Here is a 19,273-nt window from a genome sequence, read left to right as displayed (position 1 = left end):
CAACCACATCTCTCATCACAGCTGAACTTTTTTGTGACTTATATTTAACTTGCGATTGGAAGTGACTCTATAAATATATACATACATACATTTATATAAATACACATATTTGTAATTACCGTTTTCCAAGAGCACATCTCTCTGGCACTTTTCATTCATACTTCTGTCCTTCACCTGTTTGGGATTTGACAAGATTCAGACTCAATGTGGCTGAGGATTCTGATTGCTTTGCAAATGAGTATTTCTTCACAAGAACTGGGTCTCCAGCTCTCAGTAAGGTAAGCTCTATGGCTTATTGCTTTCCTTGTCCAGCTGATGAAATGGTCCCCCTGTAGAAGTTGGTGATTGCATATTCCTTTTAAATGCAAGGTTACAAATAGAAATGGCGTTATTAATAATTGCTGGGGACAGAGATCTATGGATGCACATACAGACACAAATAACAAGGAGGGAACGGTTTAGCTGAAGGATGGGTGGAATCAGTAGTTCAGGGCTGCTTATGTAAAATAATCTCTCTCTCCCTCCCTCCCTCCCTCCCTCCACCCTCCCTCTGCTTCTCTCTCCCCTCTCCAGCCATCTCTCTTTCTCTGACTCATGCTGGGTTTGAGGAAATAATTTTCTCTTTTCCTTTAGACAGACCCGTGAGTAACTGGGGACTTGGCCTGTCCTGCCTCCTGAGCTTGGTGGAAGATCAGATGCAGATAAGTTGATTAGAATCTGTGAAGTAAAAAACTCACCACCACCAGCTGAAAAAATATTAACTACTTTTTCAGCATCATTTCACCTGTGGACGCTTCAACATTTTGCTTTCTTGAAGAGAGAGAGAGAGAAAAAAAAATAACCAAACCAAAAACAAACCCAAAACTGGAGTAAAAGGAGATTGTTTTACAAGTTAGGATCTTTCTCCCTCCTTTACAAGTTGATGCAAAGGATAAGGCTGTGATTCCATTGTATTGCACCTTTAAATCAAAACAGGAGAAAAAGAAGAAGGAAGCGACAATGGCTCTGAGTGGAAACTGTAGTCGTTATTATCCTCGAGAACAAGGGGCTGCTGGTCCCAATTCCTTCCCTGAGGTCGTGGAGCTGAATGTTGGTGGTCAAGTTTATTTCACTCGCCATTCCACATTAATAAGCATCCCTCATTCCCTCCTGTGGAAAATGTTTTCCCCAAAGAGAGACACGGCTAATGATCTAGCCAAGGACTCCAAGGGAAGGTTCTTCATTGACAGAGATGGATTCCTGTTCCGTTATATTCTGGACTATCTCAGGGACAGGCAGGTGGTCCTGCCTGATCACTTTCCAGAAAGGGGAAGACTGAAAAGGGAAGCTGAGTACTTCCAGCTGCCGGACTTGGTCAAACTCCTGACCCCCGATGAAACCAAGCAGAGCCCAGATGAATTCTGCCACAGTGACTTTGAGGATGCCTCCCAAGGAAGTGACACGAGGATCTGTCCCCCTTCCTCTCTACTCCCTGCTGACCGCAAGTGGGGCTTCATTACTGTGGGATATAGGGGTTCATGCACCATGGGGAGAGAGGGCCAAGCAGATGCCAAGTTTCGGAGAGTTCCCCGGATTTTGGTTTGTGGAAGGATTTCCTTGGCAAAGGAAGTCTTTGGAGAAACTTTGAATGAGAGCAGAGACCCTGACAGAGCCCCAGAAAGATACACTTCCAGATTTTATCTCAAATTCAAGCATCTGGAAAGGGCTTTTGATATGTTGTCAGAGTGTGGATTCCACATGGTGGCCTGTAACTCATCAGTGACAGCATCTTTCATCAACCAATATACAGATGACAAGATCTGGTCAAGCTACACTGAATACGTCTTCTACCGTAAGTACAAAGAGTTCTTTCTCATTTTTGTGTGTGTTTCAGTCAATTCTCTTCACAGATGGATTGGGTCAACACTTCTAGCCAATATCTAAGGAATACTGTTTGGGGTTTTTTTTTGGTGTTTTGGTTCCCCCCCCACTTTGAGTTTTTGGGGTTGCCATTCAGCTCTCTCATGCATTTTTTCTTAAGGTGACTTTTATTCATTTTTCCAATTAGGTCACAGAATGTTCAAATGCTTTAATAGTACAAGATGCAAATGATACTGATAATTATAATACGTGGAAAGAACACACTGTTTGAAACTTACTGAATTGCAATGATAAAAATCAATGTTTAAAATGTGGTTATTGGTCCATTGGTGCTTGAACAAAGGACTTGTCTATGCTTCTCATTAAAGTTTGAATTCTCTGAAGCAGATTGGTAAATACTAGCTTTCTTCAGGGACACTAAAGACACAAATGGATGCTGTCCTGAGTAGTGTGGTCTTGGCTAGATGGCAGTACAGACTGCTGAACGGTCCCCTTCCCCCCAACCTCCAAGTCTAAAATTTGCGTTTATAGGCCTTACCAATCTGCTATTTGATTCTTTAACATTTTGCACTGAGACTCAAGTTCCACTGCAGACTTAATTAAGCTGAACTTCATTTGAGATCCATTTAAAAGGAACTAGATCCTTGAGAATTATCAATCACAAACAAATACCTTCAGACAGCTGAGGTGGTAGAATCACGGACAAAAAAGAAAACTGTGGGGTGGGGACAGAAAGAGGAGTAATTATACTGAAGCTTTTCAAATGAGAGTGTCTTAGAGGTCAGTTTGTTTGCTTTAATCAAGATTTATGGCACAGACTGCCTGGTTTTCTGAAATAGCATTATTCTAAATAAACTATAAGCCATTGAATCTCTAAGAGAACACAATAAATCAACCTGTTCAGTTTATTGCTTGATTTGACTGCTGATTTCCAGTAGGCTTGGGAGTTGGGTGATGTGAAATTCCCAAGAAAAATGCCTTTAGTGTTTTACCTTTTGATTTCTTATCTTTTTATTCCAAAGCACACCTAGAATTTGTGGGGTTGAAATGCCTTAACTACTTTGTACATTGAGGTAGGGTTCAATTTCCTGGACCCACCCTGGTCTAGAGTTGTATTTATTCCTTTGGAGGTGATTCTGAAAACCTAAGTGAAAAGGCCAGTGGGAGGACGAAGGGTTCTGTACTGGGTTATCACACATTTGGCTGTTAGAAGCAAGATACATGGACTGCCTGCAGAGAAAAATAAAGAAGAGGACTATCATTTCTGCAGCATATTGATGCTCACAGACAGACATTCTTTGGGCCAATAATCCCTCTTATGGCTGCTATCTAAGATCTCCATCCTCCTTTATGCTACAGTTTAGCAGCCAGACATTGGTTATCTTCTGGTGATTTTTCTCCTCATGTCGAGATAAGACTCCAGCTTTTTAGTCTTCCATAAAGAAATCTTGCTGGTTATGTGTGATTCTGTCTATAAAGCAAACCGTTTTCTCCAAACTTTTTGGAAGAACTACACCTTGGAAATAGTTCAAAGGTAGACTTGTGATATTTACCTTGCCCTCCAATTTCCAATATTTGAATAATATAGTGTCTTAAATGCTGGCTAAATAAATGTGAACATACTCTTCATTTCTTCCCCTAGAATACAGAGCTCTATTTTTTTTAAAGTATTATTTTGAAAACAAAGCACACAAACAAACAAAAGCAGGTTATATTTGTAATAATTTGCTCATTTTAGGGAGACCCAGAGCCTGATACTTGTTTGCCTAGGAGCTCTGTACTATTTCTGTATTCATTACTGATTCGTGGGTCTAACGTTACGTCCTCCTTCGACTGTTCTGGACTGCTCCATGCTGCGGGTCCCATAACTGCTTCCTTCCGTGCTATATTACTAAGATCTTGCCGAGGAGGAACAGTTTGCTCTCCATTTCTCTCTGGGCAAGCTAACACAAACACAAGGAAACTTCAGGCCATACAGCATACATCTTGAATATGAGATACTGCCCCTTTGTACCCAACATCCAGAGCTCACTGTTAACTCTTCCTCTGTCTCAGGACCAATAAAACTGACAGCTGGCTTTCCAGGGTGCACTACAACTTCCGTGCAGCTGCTTAGCCGTAATTATTTAATTAGAAGCTGCCAACTGTGCCTATATAAGCATTCATTCATCAGGCTGCCGTGCTTGGGTTAATGGGCCGAAACAGTGGGAGGTGCTCAAAAGCGGGGAGTTGGCTACATGAGAAGATGGTTCTTCGCAGAGGAACTTGACTTCTTCCTGGGTTTGTATAAATAGACAGCCGCACATGATCCAAGGGGATACCTTCGAGCAGTTTGACTCCGCTAATAACTCAAGAGTAATGCAGTGCCAGCCAATTTGCTTGAATCCATACTATAATTATAATAAGAAAAACCCAGAAATCAAAGCCTTGCATTTGGTGGTTTACATTCTGGGAAGAAACCTTTTTGTTACTTCTCTTACACCTCCACCCCCACCGACCCCCCCCCAGCAGCTTTGCTTCTTAGTTTCTGAGAAGAAGCTTTGCAGACAAAAACCTCTCAGTAAATTAGTCACAGGTTAGGGTCTTGCCTCATGTAATCGTTAACATGATTAAGAGCTGCCTCATGAAGACCTAAAATTGATGAGAAATAGCATTTTTTTGCACTATTTTCCATTACTGTGGAATTATTACCAGGCAAAAGTCAAGTGTTTATGTGTATTTAAGAAGAACATAAGAAATGCATTTATTTGTCTACATTTCTCAGACTCAAAAGTGCAATCCACTCATTCTTCACTTCGCAATATGATTAAGTTCCCAAGACCAGGTTATTATCTAAGAATTTATACTATGAAAATGGAGAATGACAACATCAGATCACCAGTGGAGTCTGACTTAATCAGGACATCATAGCCAATTTACCTCATTACATAACCGCTGACCACTGAGAATCGTGGCCCAGTCAATTACATAGGACTGTAACCATTACTATCTTGATATTTGATAGCTTCACATCTTAGCACTTGTGATAGTCAAACATATGTTATTAATGCACACATTAGTGAGACTGTAAAATTTTTACTTGCTGTCAATGCAAAATAGATAACAAGAGATAGTAAGTGAGGAAGAGGTATATGTGGTATTCTATGGGGAACATGTTTCACATCTTTGCAACCGAGAACTTTCTTGTAAGTTATATAGAAACAGAGAAAGTAAATGTCTATCTTGCAGTTAGGAGTCCTGGTGGCATAATAGGGTAAGCATTGGGTTGCTAGAAATATTGACAAATGAGGAAATCTACTCCTAGAGAGATTTACAGCTTGGACGCTCTGTAGAGAAGTTCTACTCTATAGTCCTAAAGGGTCTGCATGAGTTGGAATCCACTCAATGGCAGTGCAATCACCCTAGGATTATGTCACAAAGTGTTTGAGATATTTCTTTTGCTTTGATTTCAAATGGCGAGAATGTACATCTTTTCCCTTCCCATTTAACGAATGGCTTTCTCTTTAAGTATTACAGGCAAGGAGATAGCGTAAACATCGGTCAATGCCTCCTTAATTCACTTCTAAATGAAACTTGAGCTAAGTAATTTGGAAAAGAGAAGTGGTAATTTTGAACTAGGTATTCAGAAGCTATTAAGAACAAAAATCATAGATGCATGGAAATAAATGAACCCTTGCTTTATAAAGTCATTTTTCCAGTGTCTGTGAGAGTTTAACAGAATGATGCAATTTTCTTAAGTCTAGTCATGAGTACATAGAGAGAACTCAGTTGGCCTAGTGGACAGAAAGTGATGCTACCGAGCGAAAGGTGGGTGACTCTAATCCGCTGTCCTCAGGCCTGTTTTTAATTGGTTTTGATCAAACATACTTCTAGGTCTTATAGCCCTGGTCTGGCCACTTGTAGTACAGAGGTAACTCGTGATAGCTGTGAAGCTGAACACTGTGACGCTGATGTGTCAAACGCGATAATGGTTACGCATGGTGTGCAGTGTTTGGTGGTGCTCACCAATTAAAACAAGCTTGGAAGCAGAAGTGGCATCTACTTAGGAAATAGCTTGCCTCTGGAAACCCTATGAACCTGGAGAAAGGATGAAAGTTATACAAGTGTTCAAGTCTTTCATTCATTGGGTCACTATGAATTGCCTATAACTCTATGGCACTTAACAACAACAACAACAGTCATGAGTAAGTTACTTCAGATAGATGTCTAAATGCACTGAGATTCAAAGGCATCTGTGTCTAAAAATACTGTGATAACCCAATCACAAGCAGGACGTTTAATTAATAAAATATGTACCTTGAGGTCTATGAATTGTAGCTGCAGGTGCCCATGCTTTACCTTTTCAACAAATTGCTGTTTGTGGGTATGTTTCATTTTTTTTACTTCATTTTTTGAAATTTAAAAGGTTGTTACCACAGAAACCTCTAAATTATATATCCACACAGCTCCTGATTGAGAGGAGGTATTGATGAAAATGAGATGAGCAAATTATTCCCCCATTAGAAGTCTGCTGCACGACCTTTCACTGAGGAAGGCTAGATGGTTGTGTCCACTGGGGGCAGTTTCCCTGGTATTGACTACACAGCTTCAAGAGGAGAGTATATTTTCAATTTTGAAATGATTTTAACTTTTCCCTCTAGTTATATAAAAGACACTAATAATGACATCTATTTTGATTGTATGTGTGGACACAATGCTGGGATATTAAAAATGAAATATCACAGGGGCAGAGCAGGCAGAACTGAGGAGATGTGTGAGTTCTGGCCTCCAGCACCATCTATACCGCCTGTTTCTGCCTCATCTACCTCACGTGCTTTCTTCCCCACCTGCTTTATTCATCCTTTCTCTCAACTCTTTATTCTCATGCTTTCAGGAAAAGCGACATTATAATGAGAGAAATTATCATATTCATTAGAACATTATACTTCGAGTGCTTTCCAAGCATATAAAGTTTTCTTTTCCAGAGACTTTATAAAACTCTTTAAAATAATGATGGATGAGGTAACTCAATACCTCCCTCCCCCAAAGAGGTATTCTTAAAATAAATAAAACCCCAAAGAACAAAACCCACAAGAAAACATGTTGCTATTGAGTCTTCTACTCTCTGACAACCCATGTGCATCAGAATAGATGTAGGCTCAGTAATAAGATTTTTCAATGGATTTTAGAAGTAGGTCACCAGGTTCCCCCATCTTTGGTGCATCTGACCCTTTAAAGGCTCAGTTAGCCATTAAGATCCTTAACCTTTGGTATCACTCAATTTTAAGGAGAACTTTTTTTTTAAAGCCAAAACTTTTTAAAAAACCATTGCCATGAATTGAATTTTGTCCTCCAAATTGGAACACTGACCCATAGCTGACTCCCCAGCCCAGCACACTTTCAGGGGTGATAAGTCACAGGGGAGGAGTTGCCCATCCTTTTCCTGCTCAGCATCTGGTCGATTTGAACCACCTCTTTGGGATTATAGCACAGCTTCTTTCCACTGTGCCACCCGAGCTCCCCCTCAGAAGGTCCTGGTGTGTACTGTGTAAGTTAAGTCATGATTCCCCTATGCTCTGATAAGCCAATTGCCTATAAAAGAATGAAAGTATGGATGAAACACCCCTATCCCAGTATGATTGCCTTGATCAGATGTGAGGTGAGTTTTCCTGGGGAGTTCTTCTAGCATCATTAGAGATAAAAGGGGAGAAAAGCAGGTAGATGTAGGAGACCTCAGTAGCACCAAATAGGAGAGTGGCGAGCGCAGCATGCACTTTGGATCCAGGGTCTTGTACCAGCAAACTCCTAGGTACAAGGGAAAGCTAAAACACGTGGAAATTTCTAAGGAATGCTGGGCCTACAGATAGATACTGAAAGGATGTACATAGAGAGAAAGTCTTCTTTTAAAGTCAGAACCTTGAATTTGGACTTCTAGCTTCCTAAACTGTAAAAGAATAAATAGGCTTCCTAAACTGTAAAAGAATAAATAGCTTTTTGTTAAAGTCATCCATTTGCAGTATATAAGTTATTGAAGCAGTAAATAATCCACTTCCTAAACAACATACCTCTGGAAACTCTATGAACTTTGATAAATGATGATAGCTATAGAAAGGCGTCAGGCCTTTTTCTTGTGGGTTCGATATGAGTCGTGCTCGAATTGAAGGCAATCAGCAATAACAACAACAACAACCGTTTGAGGATAAGGCTTTGTCTCTAAGTCAAGTTAGACTCATAATTGGGCAGGAATCAGTGGGCTGTTGGTATATGCCATTGAGTTTCTCTGATTCAGAGATTCACATACAACAGAACAAAACACTCCCTGGTCCCCGCACCACCCTCACAACCATTACGATGTGTGGTAAAGGGGCCAGGGGGAGGAGATGGAATATTCCACCCCCCGCTCCGTATCTGAAACACTGTGCTGTTAGAATCAGGTTGACATAACAGTAACACAAATATGTTAGTAAAATATATTATTACACTGGTTTCTGCTTCTATGCCAAACAGTGTCTGGTACCTGTTCCCAATCCCTTGCGAGAGGGGATTCGTTTATGCCTAGGTCTGTGGCAACGCTGAATGAATTTGGCAGCAGGAGAAGTGTCAGTATGTGGGCAGAGAGAGTAGGTCTCTGAGATAGCCCCCAAGTGCCTCAATATGTTAAAAAAAAATTAAAAAATGTATGATTGGAAAGGGAAGACCAAATGTTCCTGACAGCCTAATGAGGTTTGGATCTTATCAAAGAAATTAGAAATGGAAATAGCTGAGAATGTGCCACCGAGCTCCGCTTGGACTACCTCCAAAGGCAAACCACGGAACGGAGTGACTGAGCACGCACGGAAGGAGTGCCAGTCCGATGCACAGGAAAAGAGTTCTTCAGAAACGCATAGACGGATGCTCACTTTCTGCATCCTAACTGGCTGCTGCTCTCTTCCTGTCACTTCTAGTCATTGCTATATGGCTTGCCTTAAATAGTTTATTTCTTGGCAAGTCAATGAAAATATTTTAGATATTTTAAATGCAAGCACAAGGAGACAGCATAATATACACTTCTATAGGACTGCCCCCAGTTCCAGCAAGAACAAATCACCAGCCCTATTCCGTGTATAGTCTTACCTATTTTCCTTCCTTTCCATTCCCGTTGAAGTAAATGCCATGTGTCAATTATTTCCTTCATTTGCTAATGTTATGAAAATACCATAAATTATGAAACAAGACGGAACATTGTTGTCACATACAAAAAATAGATTCTTCAAAATTCAGTGAGGTGTGTTGTTTTTGTTAAGAGCTGTCGAGTCGTAGACGGAGATATAAGAACATAAAAATAAAACAAACCCGTAATTACTTTTTGATAGCATCAAATATCAGCTCAGCATTCAGACATCCCTGCTGTTTTCACAAAGTTAGTTTATTACAATCAAAATATGAATGGGCGCCATCTATTACTGTATTTGGTTGCTTTCGTTTCCCTCGTTATAAAAAATAATAATGTGAATAGCATACGCAACAAATAATAAAGCACGATTCTTAAATTTCTTTTAATCTCTCCATCTCTTTCCCTCCTTTCTCTCTTCTACCTTCTTCCTGTTTGCCTACCTTCCTCTTATTAGTTTGAAGAAACCAGATGTTTGCCAAGTTAAGTATCTTCTGAATGTGACAGAATTATTTCTATGACCTCTGTGATGTTATTAACGCAGTTTTCTGACCCCTATACTTTCCCAACAGTCATAGACTGACTGTTGTCCAGACTCTTAATTATAAAGGCTTAATCAGATTCAGGCTTAATATTTTTTAGTAAAGAAATGCTATAGGTGGTAGTAAGTCCATTTCTTTGTTTTTTGTTTCTTAGATCAGCATATTGAAATATGTATTATGGCAGCAAAGGAAAGGCATGTTTGTGTTTGTTAACTGTCCTTTTCACATTTGCCATATAAATGAATATTCAGTAGGGTCTATTCTCTCCAATGCTCAAACCAATTCTGATGATCTAGCAAGACATCATGCGACACCTTGGAAGACAGGCCTGGAGATCTACCTCTGGTGGCCACAGCCGAGAAGACCATGTGGGGCAGTTTGTACTCTGTGGTGAGGTCCTCATCAGTCAGAATCAACTTGACAGCAGCTAGCAGAAACAACAAAAGGGAACAGTTTGCTTCCTTCTCATTCAAAAGTTAGGTAGCATGCTACTGCTGTTCTTGACACTAGACTGAGGTACGCTTAATGCTTGCACCAGTTTCACCTCCTGGCTAGTCTCATTTTACACTGAGGTGCTCTTGGATTCTTCTGTTCTAAACCTCTGCTGACCTCACCACCTTTGTTTCACCAGTATCTTCTCTTCCTGACTTCTTTATCTCAGGAAGTAACATCCCTTGCCCCCTCCCCAAGTCACCCAAGGAGCAGAACAGGGTGGCAGCCCTGAATCATGTTCCTCATTTTCTTTCTCCAATCTGTGCCATGTTCTGAGGATTTTCTTCATCACTTTCAATCCTGCCCCTTTCATTCCACTGATGCTGCTCAAACCCAGGTCACCAACACTGCTTTTCTCAACTGCTTTAAAGAAACTTAAATTGTCCTCACTGACCTGCACTTGGCGTTGTCCCCTTTGGATCTGCTCTCCGTGCTGTAAGCATAGTGACCTTTCTACACGGCAAGCCTGACCATGTCACGCCTCTGCTTAAAATGCTTCGTTCTTTACAACTGCTCTTATAATAAAATACAAACTCCTTAACATGAATAACAGCACTTCACGGACTGACCTCTGCTTCCCTTTCCAGCCTCTTCAATTATGGTCCCTTGTATTTTTAACTTCAGCTGTAACAGATTTCATTCATTTCCAGGACGCTGTTATGCACTCCTTTCTGAGTTTTCTATGCTATGTGCCGTCTGTCTGGAGCCCTGCCTCCCCCAGCTTCAGTTAACTGAGTGTTCCCAAGTCCCAGTTTAGAGGCTATTTTTCTAGGGAAGCTTTTCCTAACCTACCATTTCTGGATAGTGACTGTGTGTCTTTGAATCTGTTCTAACTCAAAGGGAATCTATGACGGCAGAGTAGGTCAGAATAGAACTGTCTCATAGAGATGGCAAAAATGTGAGCTCTGCTGATTGTGGTGTCCATAGAGAGCAACTGTGCCTCTCTGGTGGTTCAATTACACCAATGATGTCATGCAAGAAGGCCTGACAACTTCCTCCACTGCGCTTTACAGTCTTCGAAATCCAATGGAGGGTCAGCTATGAGTTGATTCTGTCTTGATGTCGATAAGCCCATGAATCTTCATGAAGAAAACAGTTACATCTTTCCACCTTGGAGTGGCAGTGGCTGGGGGGTTCAGGCCACTGACCTTTATGTCAGTAGTGATCACTTAACCATTATGTTGCCAGGAGACTCCTTTTATATCCAGACTAGGTACTTTGTATTTTAACCTTACCCTTTCAGGAGCCTGTCACAATGCAAGTAATAGTTTAGATGTTTTTCTAACATTCAACTGTAAATTCTGGGAAGATAGGAACTGTCTGTCTTGTTTACCTATCCCACTTCTGTAATAGCTTGCCTCCTGAAACCCTATGAACCTGGAGAGAGGATGAAAGGCACACAAGTGTTGACGACTCTCCTTCATAGGGTAGCTATGAGTTGCCTGCGACTCGACAGCACTTAACAACAACAACAACAACAACACCTGACACAGTACCTGGTACAATTATAAGTTTTCTAAATCTTTGTTTTAAAAACATAAAAAAGATGCATACTACCAAGTTCTGGTTTTGGTTATAGATACCACTCTCTTGAATGTTTCATTGTATTTCTTATAAACAGCAGAACAGGAGAGCAGTGATGGTGTGATTGGTGCCATTAGTAATAATAACGATGTTTCCTAATGCTTGCTGAGTGCGTCAGGTCCTGTACTAAGCACTTTAGAGTTCTCAGCGAAGAGTGCTCTAGTCTTAGTGCCTGCACAGTGGCTGTGGCTCCAGGGAACTGAGGACACCACTTCCCAGCAGGCACATCTCCTGAAGTCTGGTTTTAGTGCGGCTTATTCAAGCAGGGGCAAATTGAAGTTGGGGTGGGGCAAGGGTTTCAATATCAACACAGATTTTAGAAAAGTCCTGCAAAATTGCGAAAATACTCCCAACAGGGAAAACTCTACTGCAATTCAAAGTGTGCTACTAGACTGGCCGGTTACACTTCTTCATTTTCTCTAATAGCTACAGTGTTCAGTTTCCCTCTTCCATGGCTTGGGGAAAATGCAACCAGGGTGCTCCTTAGAGGCTAATATCATGAACTTTACTTAGTCTCACATACTTGGAGCATGTTGTTAGGAGAGGCCAGTCCTTGGAAAGGGATATCATGCTTGAAAGAGTGGAGGGTCAGGGGAGGAGGGGAAGACAGTGAAATGGATGGGCACAGTGGCTGTAACAATGGGCTCGGGTGTGCCATGCCAGAGATGATGAAATTGGTACAGGATAGGGTCAGGTTAAGATCTGTTGTCCATAGTCCCTAGGAGTCACAACTCAACTGAATAACACTTATCAACCTCCTTTCCTGTTTGTGAGTGGCACAGTTAAATACTTGATTACTAGCTAAGATATCGGCTGTTCAAATCCACTCAGAGACACCTTGGAAGATGGGTTTGACAACCTGCTTCTGAAACGTCACAGGCTTGGAAACTCTGTGATTCAATTCAACTCCAAATACATGGAGTCACCATGAGCCAGGATTGATTCAAAGGCAACTAATAATTGCAGCATCCCTTCATGCAAATGTTAATGATCATTTCTAATGCCATGGTGGTTTAGAACCTGGACTTAGGTGCACAGACTGACTGAGAGTGAATGAATCTCATCTTTGCTACAACACGCCTCTGGAAACTATGAACTTTGATAAATGTTGATAGTTGTAGAGGGACTTCAGGCCTTTTGTTCATAGGGTCGCTGTGAGTCATTCCTGACTCAAAGGCAATCAACAACAGCTATTTGCTTATTGGGAAACACTTTTACTTCTAGGTTTCTGGTTTTTTTCCTGTAAAATGGGGATGACAGCAACAGTGCTGGGAGGCAATGAGGGTTCAGTGGTAGAATCTGTGCTTTCTATGCTATATAACAGGAAACTCTGGTGGCCTAGTAGCAAGAAGCCATACCGTAATCCTGAAGGCACGTGGTTCAAAGCCACCAGTTGCTCTGTGACAGAAGAATCGGCAATCTTCTCCCGTATGATTAACGGCCTCTGAAAACACAGTGGAGAGTTAGCTGTGGGTCATTTCTGACTCTCTGGTACTCAACAACAACAACATGCTACAGAAGCTGAGTCTGTTCCCATTCACTTAATGCCCATCCACGAGGCTTGTGTGTTGCTATGATGCTGAACATCCAGCAGAGCTTCAAGGTTAAGATCCACTAGGAAGAAAGGCCTGGTGCCCTATTTCTGAAAATAAGCCAATGAAAATTCTGTATGTCACAACAGTCCAATCTGCAGCCAATCACGGGTGTGACTCAGAACCCTGCAATGTTAGTTTTGTTGAGCACGGGGCCATCATGAGTCTACTCCAGCCTGATAGTAACTAACAGCAACAGTGACATTTGACTCCTAGTGTTGCTATGACAACCAAATGAATGAGTATGTATGAAGTGCTTAGAATAGAGCCCAGCACCAAGAAGTGCTAATAAGTGAATAGTAATATCTTTGGAAATAAGTGGTACACTCAGACTCGTGAGCTTCATTTAAATAACTTACCTGGTTTTCTCAACTGGGAGAGAAGAATGGGCAATCTCCTTCCCTGCAGTTACTGCCTCTGAAAACCTGCTGGAGGGTCAGCTATGAGTCAGTTCTGACTTGATGGTACACAGCAGCAACTGTCCTCTTAGCTGTTTTGCCCAACTTATTGATTCATTCTGCATGTGACAAAACAAGCAAATGGAAATATCTAGAAATGACTTTGAAAAAGGAATCTCAAGCTTTTCATTTTAATCGAATCTGAATAAACAGAAAAGTAAACCCTGTAATGTCTTTAAATTCCAGTACCTTGTTTCTTCCCTTTGGCTACTGTATAATGGAAGTCATTAATAATGACTTCTCCCCTACCTTGTTTTCAACCTGTGGCTTTTCAGAACTTATGTAGTAGAAGTGAGAATTAAGAATGCAATTTAAATTGCATATCCAGTCCCTGCGGAATTAGAATAAGCTTTTGTGAATCTCAGCCTAGAGAGTATTCTCCTTCATGTTGACAGAAAATGGTTATTTGAGTATGCCACTGACAATAGGATCATTTAAATTGTTCCAGAAGTGAAAACAGGACATTTTTGCTTCACACTGTGAGTAACTATACTGTGTGGCATTTAAAGGAAATAAGAGTGTTAATGCAGGGTGGTTGTCACGAGGCCCATTCTAACGCTGCCCCATGCAAAGAAATCCATGTTTTCTATTTTTATTCATCGGCCCCATTCTGAAGCAGAAAGTTATAATGGTTTCCCTATCCCAATATGTAGCAACCTTTTCTTCTGAGTAAATCTGATGTAATGTGGCTGTGAACTAGTTACAGCACTGAAAATAGGAGGTGGCACATTGTATCCAAGTTCGTGGTGAATTTAAGACTTACAGGCTGGCAAACACTGGAGACTGATTATATCAGCACGATTGGGCAACTATATAGGGAAGAGGAGATCTAAGGTCTGGTAATGGCAATTTTTTTTCCTAATCAAAGGAATCCGAGGGCAGCAGAGCGTTTGATACTGGGATAAGTAAAATGGGACATTTGAGTGGTTGAGAGTGGTAGAGGCTGGACAACATTCTGGACCTGGGAAAGTATTGCAGAATCCGAAAATACCCCCAATAGAAAACGAGCTGGCCTCCATCAGGGACTGCTTAGAATTTACTGCTAATTTCCTTAATGATGTAAGCATTTCATTGCATTTGTTTAGGGATTTTTCCTATGGGAATACACCTGTGAATTTACATTGTAATGCAAATGCAAACTAGAATTCGGTTTTCTTTAATTTGCCTTGTAGACAACTAGGAGATATAAGTATATATGTCAATGGTGCTCTTGTGGTCTAGTGGTAAGAAACTGCACTGCAATCCCAAGGGCACACTGTTCAGATCCACCAACTGCTCTTCAGGAGAAGGCTGGACAGTCCTCCCCTGTGCAGTTTACTGCCTTTGAAAACCCTGTGGAGGCTCAGCTATGAGCCAATTCAAACTCTGCGTACACAACAACACTACCATATATGTATGCTGTGATGTACCATTGAGTTGGAATTGACCAATAGTTGATGCTCTAGTGGGTTTTCAAAGGCAGCAAGGAAAGTGATTGGCTATCTTTCTCACACAAAGCAGCTGAGCAGCTGGTACCATAAGACCATGTGCCTTCCAATTGACAGTCTAGCTCCTTACCGTCAGGCCAGCAGAGCTTATATATATATACACACACATATATGTATATATCTATGTGTGAGTGTGTGTATATATGTATATGTATATATGTATATATGTGTGTGTATGTATATGCATATGTATATTTATGTGTGTGCTTGTGTGCGTGTGTGTGTGTGTATACATATATATATATAATTACCTTAGACAATGAGCAGTTCTGCTCAGGGATGATGTATGATGCTGTCAACATTTTTAGGCCTGATTTGGATGCTCAGCAATGCTATACATTTATTTGTTTGACACGATTTTATTAATTTGTGTTTTACTAAGGATCTGTCCCTGTATAAAATACCTCTTTTCAGTATTGTCCAGTTTAAGATAGGGAGAAAACTGTGAATCTGTATGCAGAAAGCATGATTGTGATTCACAAAGTCCTCACACTAATGATTTTCTAGTGCTTTTCCACAATCTGCCAGGGAAGTGATTAACAATCTGCACAGCCCTCATTGATTGAAAACTGCAGGCACTTCAAACCTTCCTTCATCTACATACATACTTTCACATAGACTTGAGCGCTCAAACTCTCTCTCTTACACACACACACACACACACACACACACACACACACGTGTACACCCACAGAACTATGTTATTGTTGTTGTTATGTGCTGTCAAGCCGCTATAGCGATCCTATCCATGTCCAACAGCCCTAAACTTTGCTCTGTCCTGTGCCAATCTCACTGTCTCCAACACACCCATCCAGTTACCGCAACCACTGAATCAATCCACCTCCTAGAGGGCCGTCCCCTCCTGCGCCATCCCTCCATGATGTCCCAAGCATGATGTCCTTCTCCAAGGACCGGTCCCTCCTTACAACATGTCCAAAGTATGCTAGATGAAGACTCACAATCCTTGCCTCCAAGGAGCTGCCTGATTTAACCCTTTCCAGGATGAATCTGTTTGTTTTCCTAGCGGTCCATGGTACCCTCAATACTCTTCTCCAGCACCACAGCTCAAAGGCATCAATTCTCCTTCTGTCCTCCTTAGTCACTGTCCAGCTCTCTGATGCAAAACAAGTGATAGCAAAGACCATGGCCTGTCTTCAGAGAAACACCATTGCTCTTCAGTACTTTGGAGAGGTCCCTAACAGCAGACTTTCCCATGGCAATATAACCATACGGAAGCTTAGTCTTGTTTTCAGCACATCTTGACATCCTCTCATCAGAATTATCTTCTTTGATAGGCAGATTCAGGTCTAGCCTCAGTTGAGTAGTCAAGAGTGCTATTTGCTACTTTATGGCGATAAGAATACCAGACAGTATTTCTTTACACATGCTAAGTTCATAGACATCTCTGCACTGGTTGAAGGAGAAATCTTGAACATCAACTGTGCACCCAGTGCTTCATTAAGTTCCAGGGATTCTTCTGGATATTTTATAGTCTTCTTACAGAGTATATGGCTCCAGAAGAGCTCAGACTAGTAAATGAACAGTTTCTTTCTAGAGAGATGGTGAAGATCAAGTTGGAATGAGGACAGAGAGATGATTTATATTTTGAACTTGGGGTGTCAAGAATCCAAACCAAATTTAATATTAATGCTTAGAGAAGAGAAATTGCATAAATATTTAATGCCTTTATTGATTTTAAGATATTACTTGACTAATGAAACGGTACAAATTATATCCTAATATGGCACAGAAGAATCTTCTTATCATTAGCAATCATTTAATTTATTATTTAATTATATTTCCCCCAGTATTAGCTGTGTATATAATTTTAGTTACTTTAAGAACCTGTGATTCCCTTTATAACTCTTTGTGCTTCTGTTCTCCGGGTTTAAAAGTAAAATTTGTTAAAAAAATATATGCAATAAAGATGACCTGTAATTGATCTTAGTTTCTAATTTTTTCTGTAGTTTCACTATGATTTATTATATAATTGATTTTGCATGTAATTGATTATATAGTAATTGATTTATAATTTAATTATATACTTCCATTGTCTTTAAGACAATTCTGATTTCTTACCAACTAGATTACAGTGTCATTATAAGGTTTCCAAGATTGTAATTTTTAAGAAAGCAGATTGTCACCCTCTCTCCTACAGAGCAGCTTGTGAGTTTGAACCACTGGCCTTTCCTGTTGCAGTCAAGTGTTTATACCCTGTGTCACCATTCTTCTTAGTTGGTATAATTTGTTACGTATAATCATTATAAACCTTATGTAATGATATCCCAAATTATAACACTGAAATTTTATCTCTAAAGACTGCTATTTACCTTGTTAGTCTACTAATTTCCAGTAACAATAACCATTCTGAAGACACAGAGGTTGAATTTTTTTTCCAATGGATGAATTGAACGAATTCATAATATAAGATTGTAAATTAAGAAAATACAGAACATAAAATAAATTTTCCCCCCAGTCTTTATTTGGTACAATGTATCTTACAAAAAGAGTAAAAATACAGTTGAATTAATTAAAAACATCAAACCAGTTAGATAAAAACCCTAGATCTATCAGTTACCACAGCTCATAGACTATCAGTTGCCTATCCACTTCACACTCAGGCCATTCATGTGTAAAAAGGGGCAAGGTCTTCTTTTCTAGTTCCATTGTTGAGATTCAGCAAGGATATGCCATGTTCTTCTTTCTTTTCTTCTTTTCATTAAGAAGGCAAGAACTGGTGCTTTTAGTTCCCTGAGACAAATGTCAAACTGATTGCCCATTGGTCCCACTCTGTAGTGTTACTCCACATAGTTCATGATCTGAAAAAAAATGAAAAGCTCATAGTGTGACAAATGTCTATGGCTTCTTTTCTGTGTCCACCTCTCCTGTCCTTTCCCGGGGCACTCCTCTGTCTATAGTGACCCATTGCACTGGAATTCTAATAGTTCTTTCCCATCCAAACACAGATTTTTGTATTCTCCCTGAAACACAGTCTCGCCCATTGCTCATTCTTCTGAGTCCTACTCACTCTTGAGAATCAGACGTCTTTGTATTGTCCTTTCATTATCATCCTAACTGAACTAACTAATGCCCACCCTATCATTCTTTAGTCAGCCTCTGGTTATTTCACACATAACACTCTTCACATGTGTAACCATTTGTCTTGATTTACTTGTTTATGTCTGTCTCTTTCAGGAAACTATAAGCTTTATGGTAGAAGGAGTTATATTGTCTTACTCTTAATGTGTTCCTCACACCTAGCCCACTATCTGATAGGTTGCAGTTTATTATCGTCCCTCTACCCCACTCCCGACCCACTTCCTTACATGTAAAACTAAAATAGTAGTATTCCTCCTATGGTGAAAACAACTGACTAATGCTCTCTAGCTCATCATGTTGTCATGTGCTGATGAGTCAAATATGATTCGTAGCAACCCTGTGAACAACAGATCGGAACCCTATTCTATCCTGTGTCATCCTCACCATCTCTATTGCTCTACTGAAATTATTACTGAAGTCACTGTGTCAATCCATCAGTCCATCTAGTTGAAGGTCTTCCTCCTTTCCACTGAACTTCCACCATTCCAAGCATGATGTCCCTGTCTAAGGAATAGCCCTTCCTAACAATGTGCCCAAAATATGTAAGATGAAGCTTTGTCACCTTTGCCTCTAAAGAGCACTGTGACTGTATTTTCTCCAAGACATATATGTTGGTTGCTTTGGAAGTCCATGGGTATTCAGTACTCTTCTCCAGCTCCACACCTCCAAGGCATTGATTCCTCTTCTGTCATCCTTATTCATGTCCGGCTTTCAAATCCATAGCAGGTGATTGAAAAGATCACCTTGAACCAGATGTGAGTGAGTGTGTGTGTGTGTGTGTGTGTGTGTGTGTGTGTGTGTGTAGGAGTTCTGAAGGCCTAGTGGTAAGAAGCTGCACTGCAATCTCAAAGGCATGTACTTCAAATCCATCAACTGTTCTGCAAAATTAGAATGGACAGTCTCCTCTTGTGTGATTTACTGTCTGAAAATCCACTGGAGGATCAGCTGTGAGTCAGTCTTGATTCTGCGCCACACAACAACAACAGCATATATATATGGTTTCTAGGTTAAAATAACCTTATAAATTAAT

At 40.5% G+C, this 19,273-nt stretch overlaps 1 protein-coding gene across 1 annotated transcript in view; it reads left to right on the top strand.

Moving 5' to 3' along the window:
- The first annotated feature begins 984 nt into the window (after window positions 1-984).
- KCTD16 (potassium channel tetramerization domain containing 16) overlaps window positions 985-19,273 on the top strand; it is a 442,775-nt gene continuing 424,486 nt past the window's right edge. Inside the window, exon 1 of the mRNA XM_006891110.1 lies at window positions 985-1,831. Within this exon, the coding sequence (XP_006891172.1) occupies window positions 1,000-1,831 (832 nt within the window). The 5' untranslated portion in view covers window positions 985-999. The remainder of the gene's footprint in view (window positions 1,832-19,273) is intronic.

This window comes from Elephantulus edwardii, unplaced genomic scaffold (assembly GCF_000299155.1).
Source record: "Elephantulus edwardii isolate Elephantulus edwardi_28Jun2011 unplaced genomic scaffold, EleEdw1.0 scaffold00095, whole genome shotgun sequence".
Taxonomy (NCBI): Eukaryota; Metazoa; Chordata; class Mammalia; order Macroscelidea; family Macroscelididae; genus Elephantulus; species Elephantulus edwardii.
This window is presented reverse-complemented; position numbering and strand designations above follow the sequence as displayed.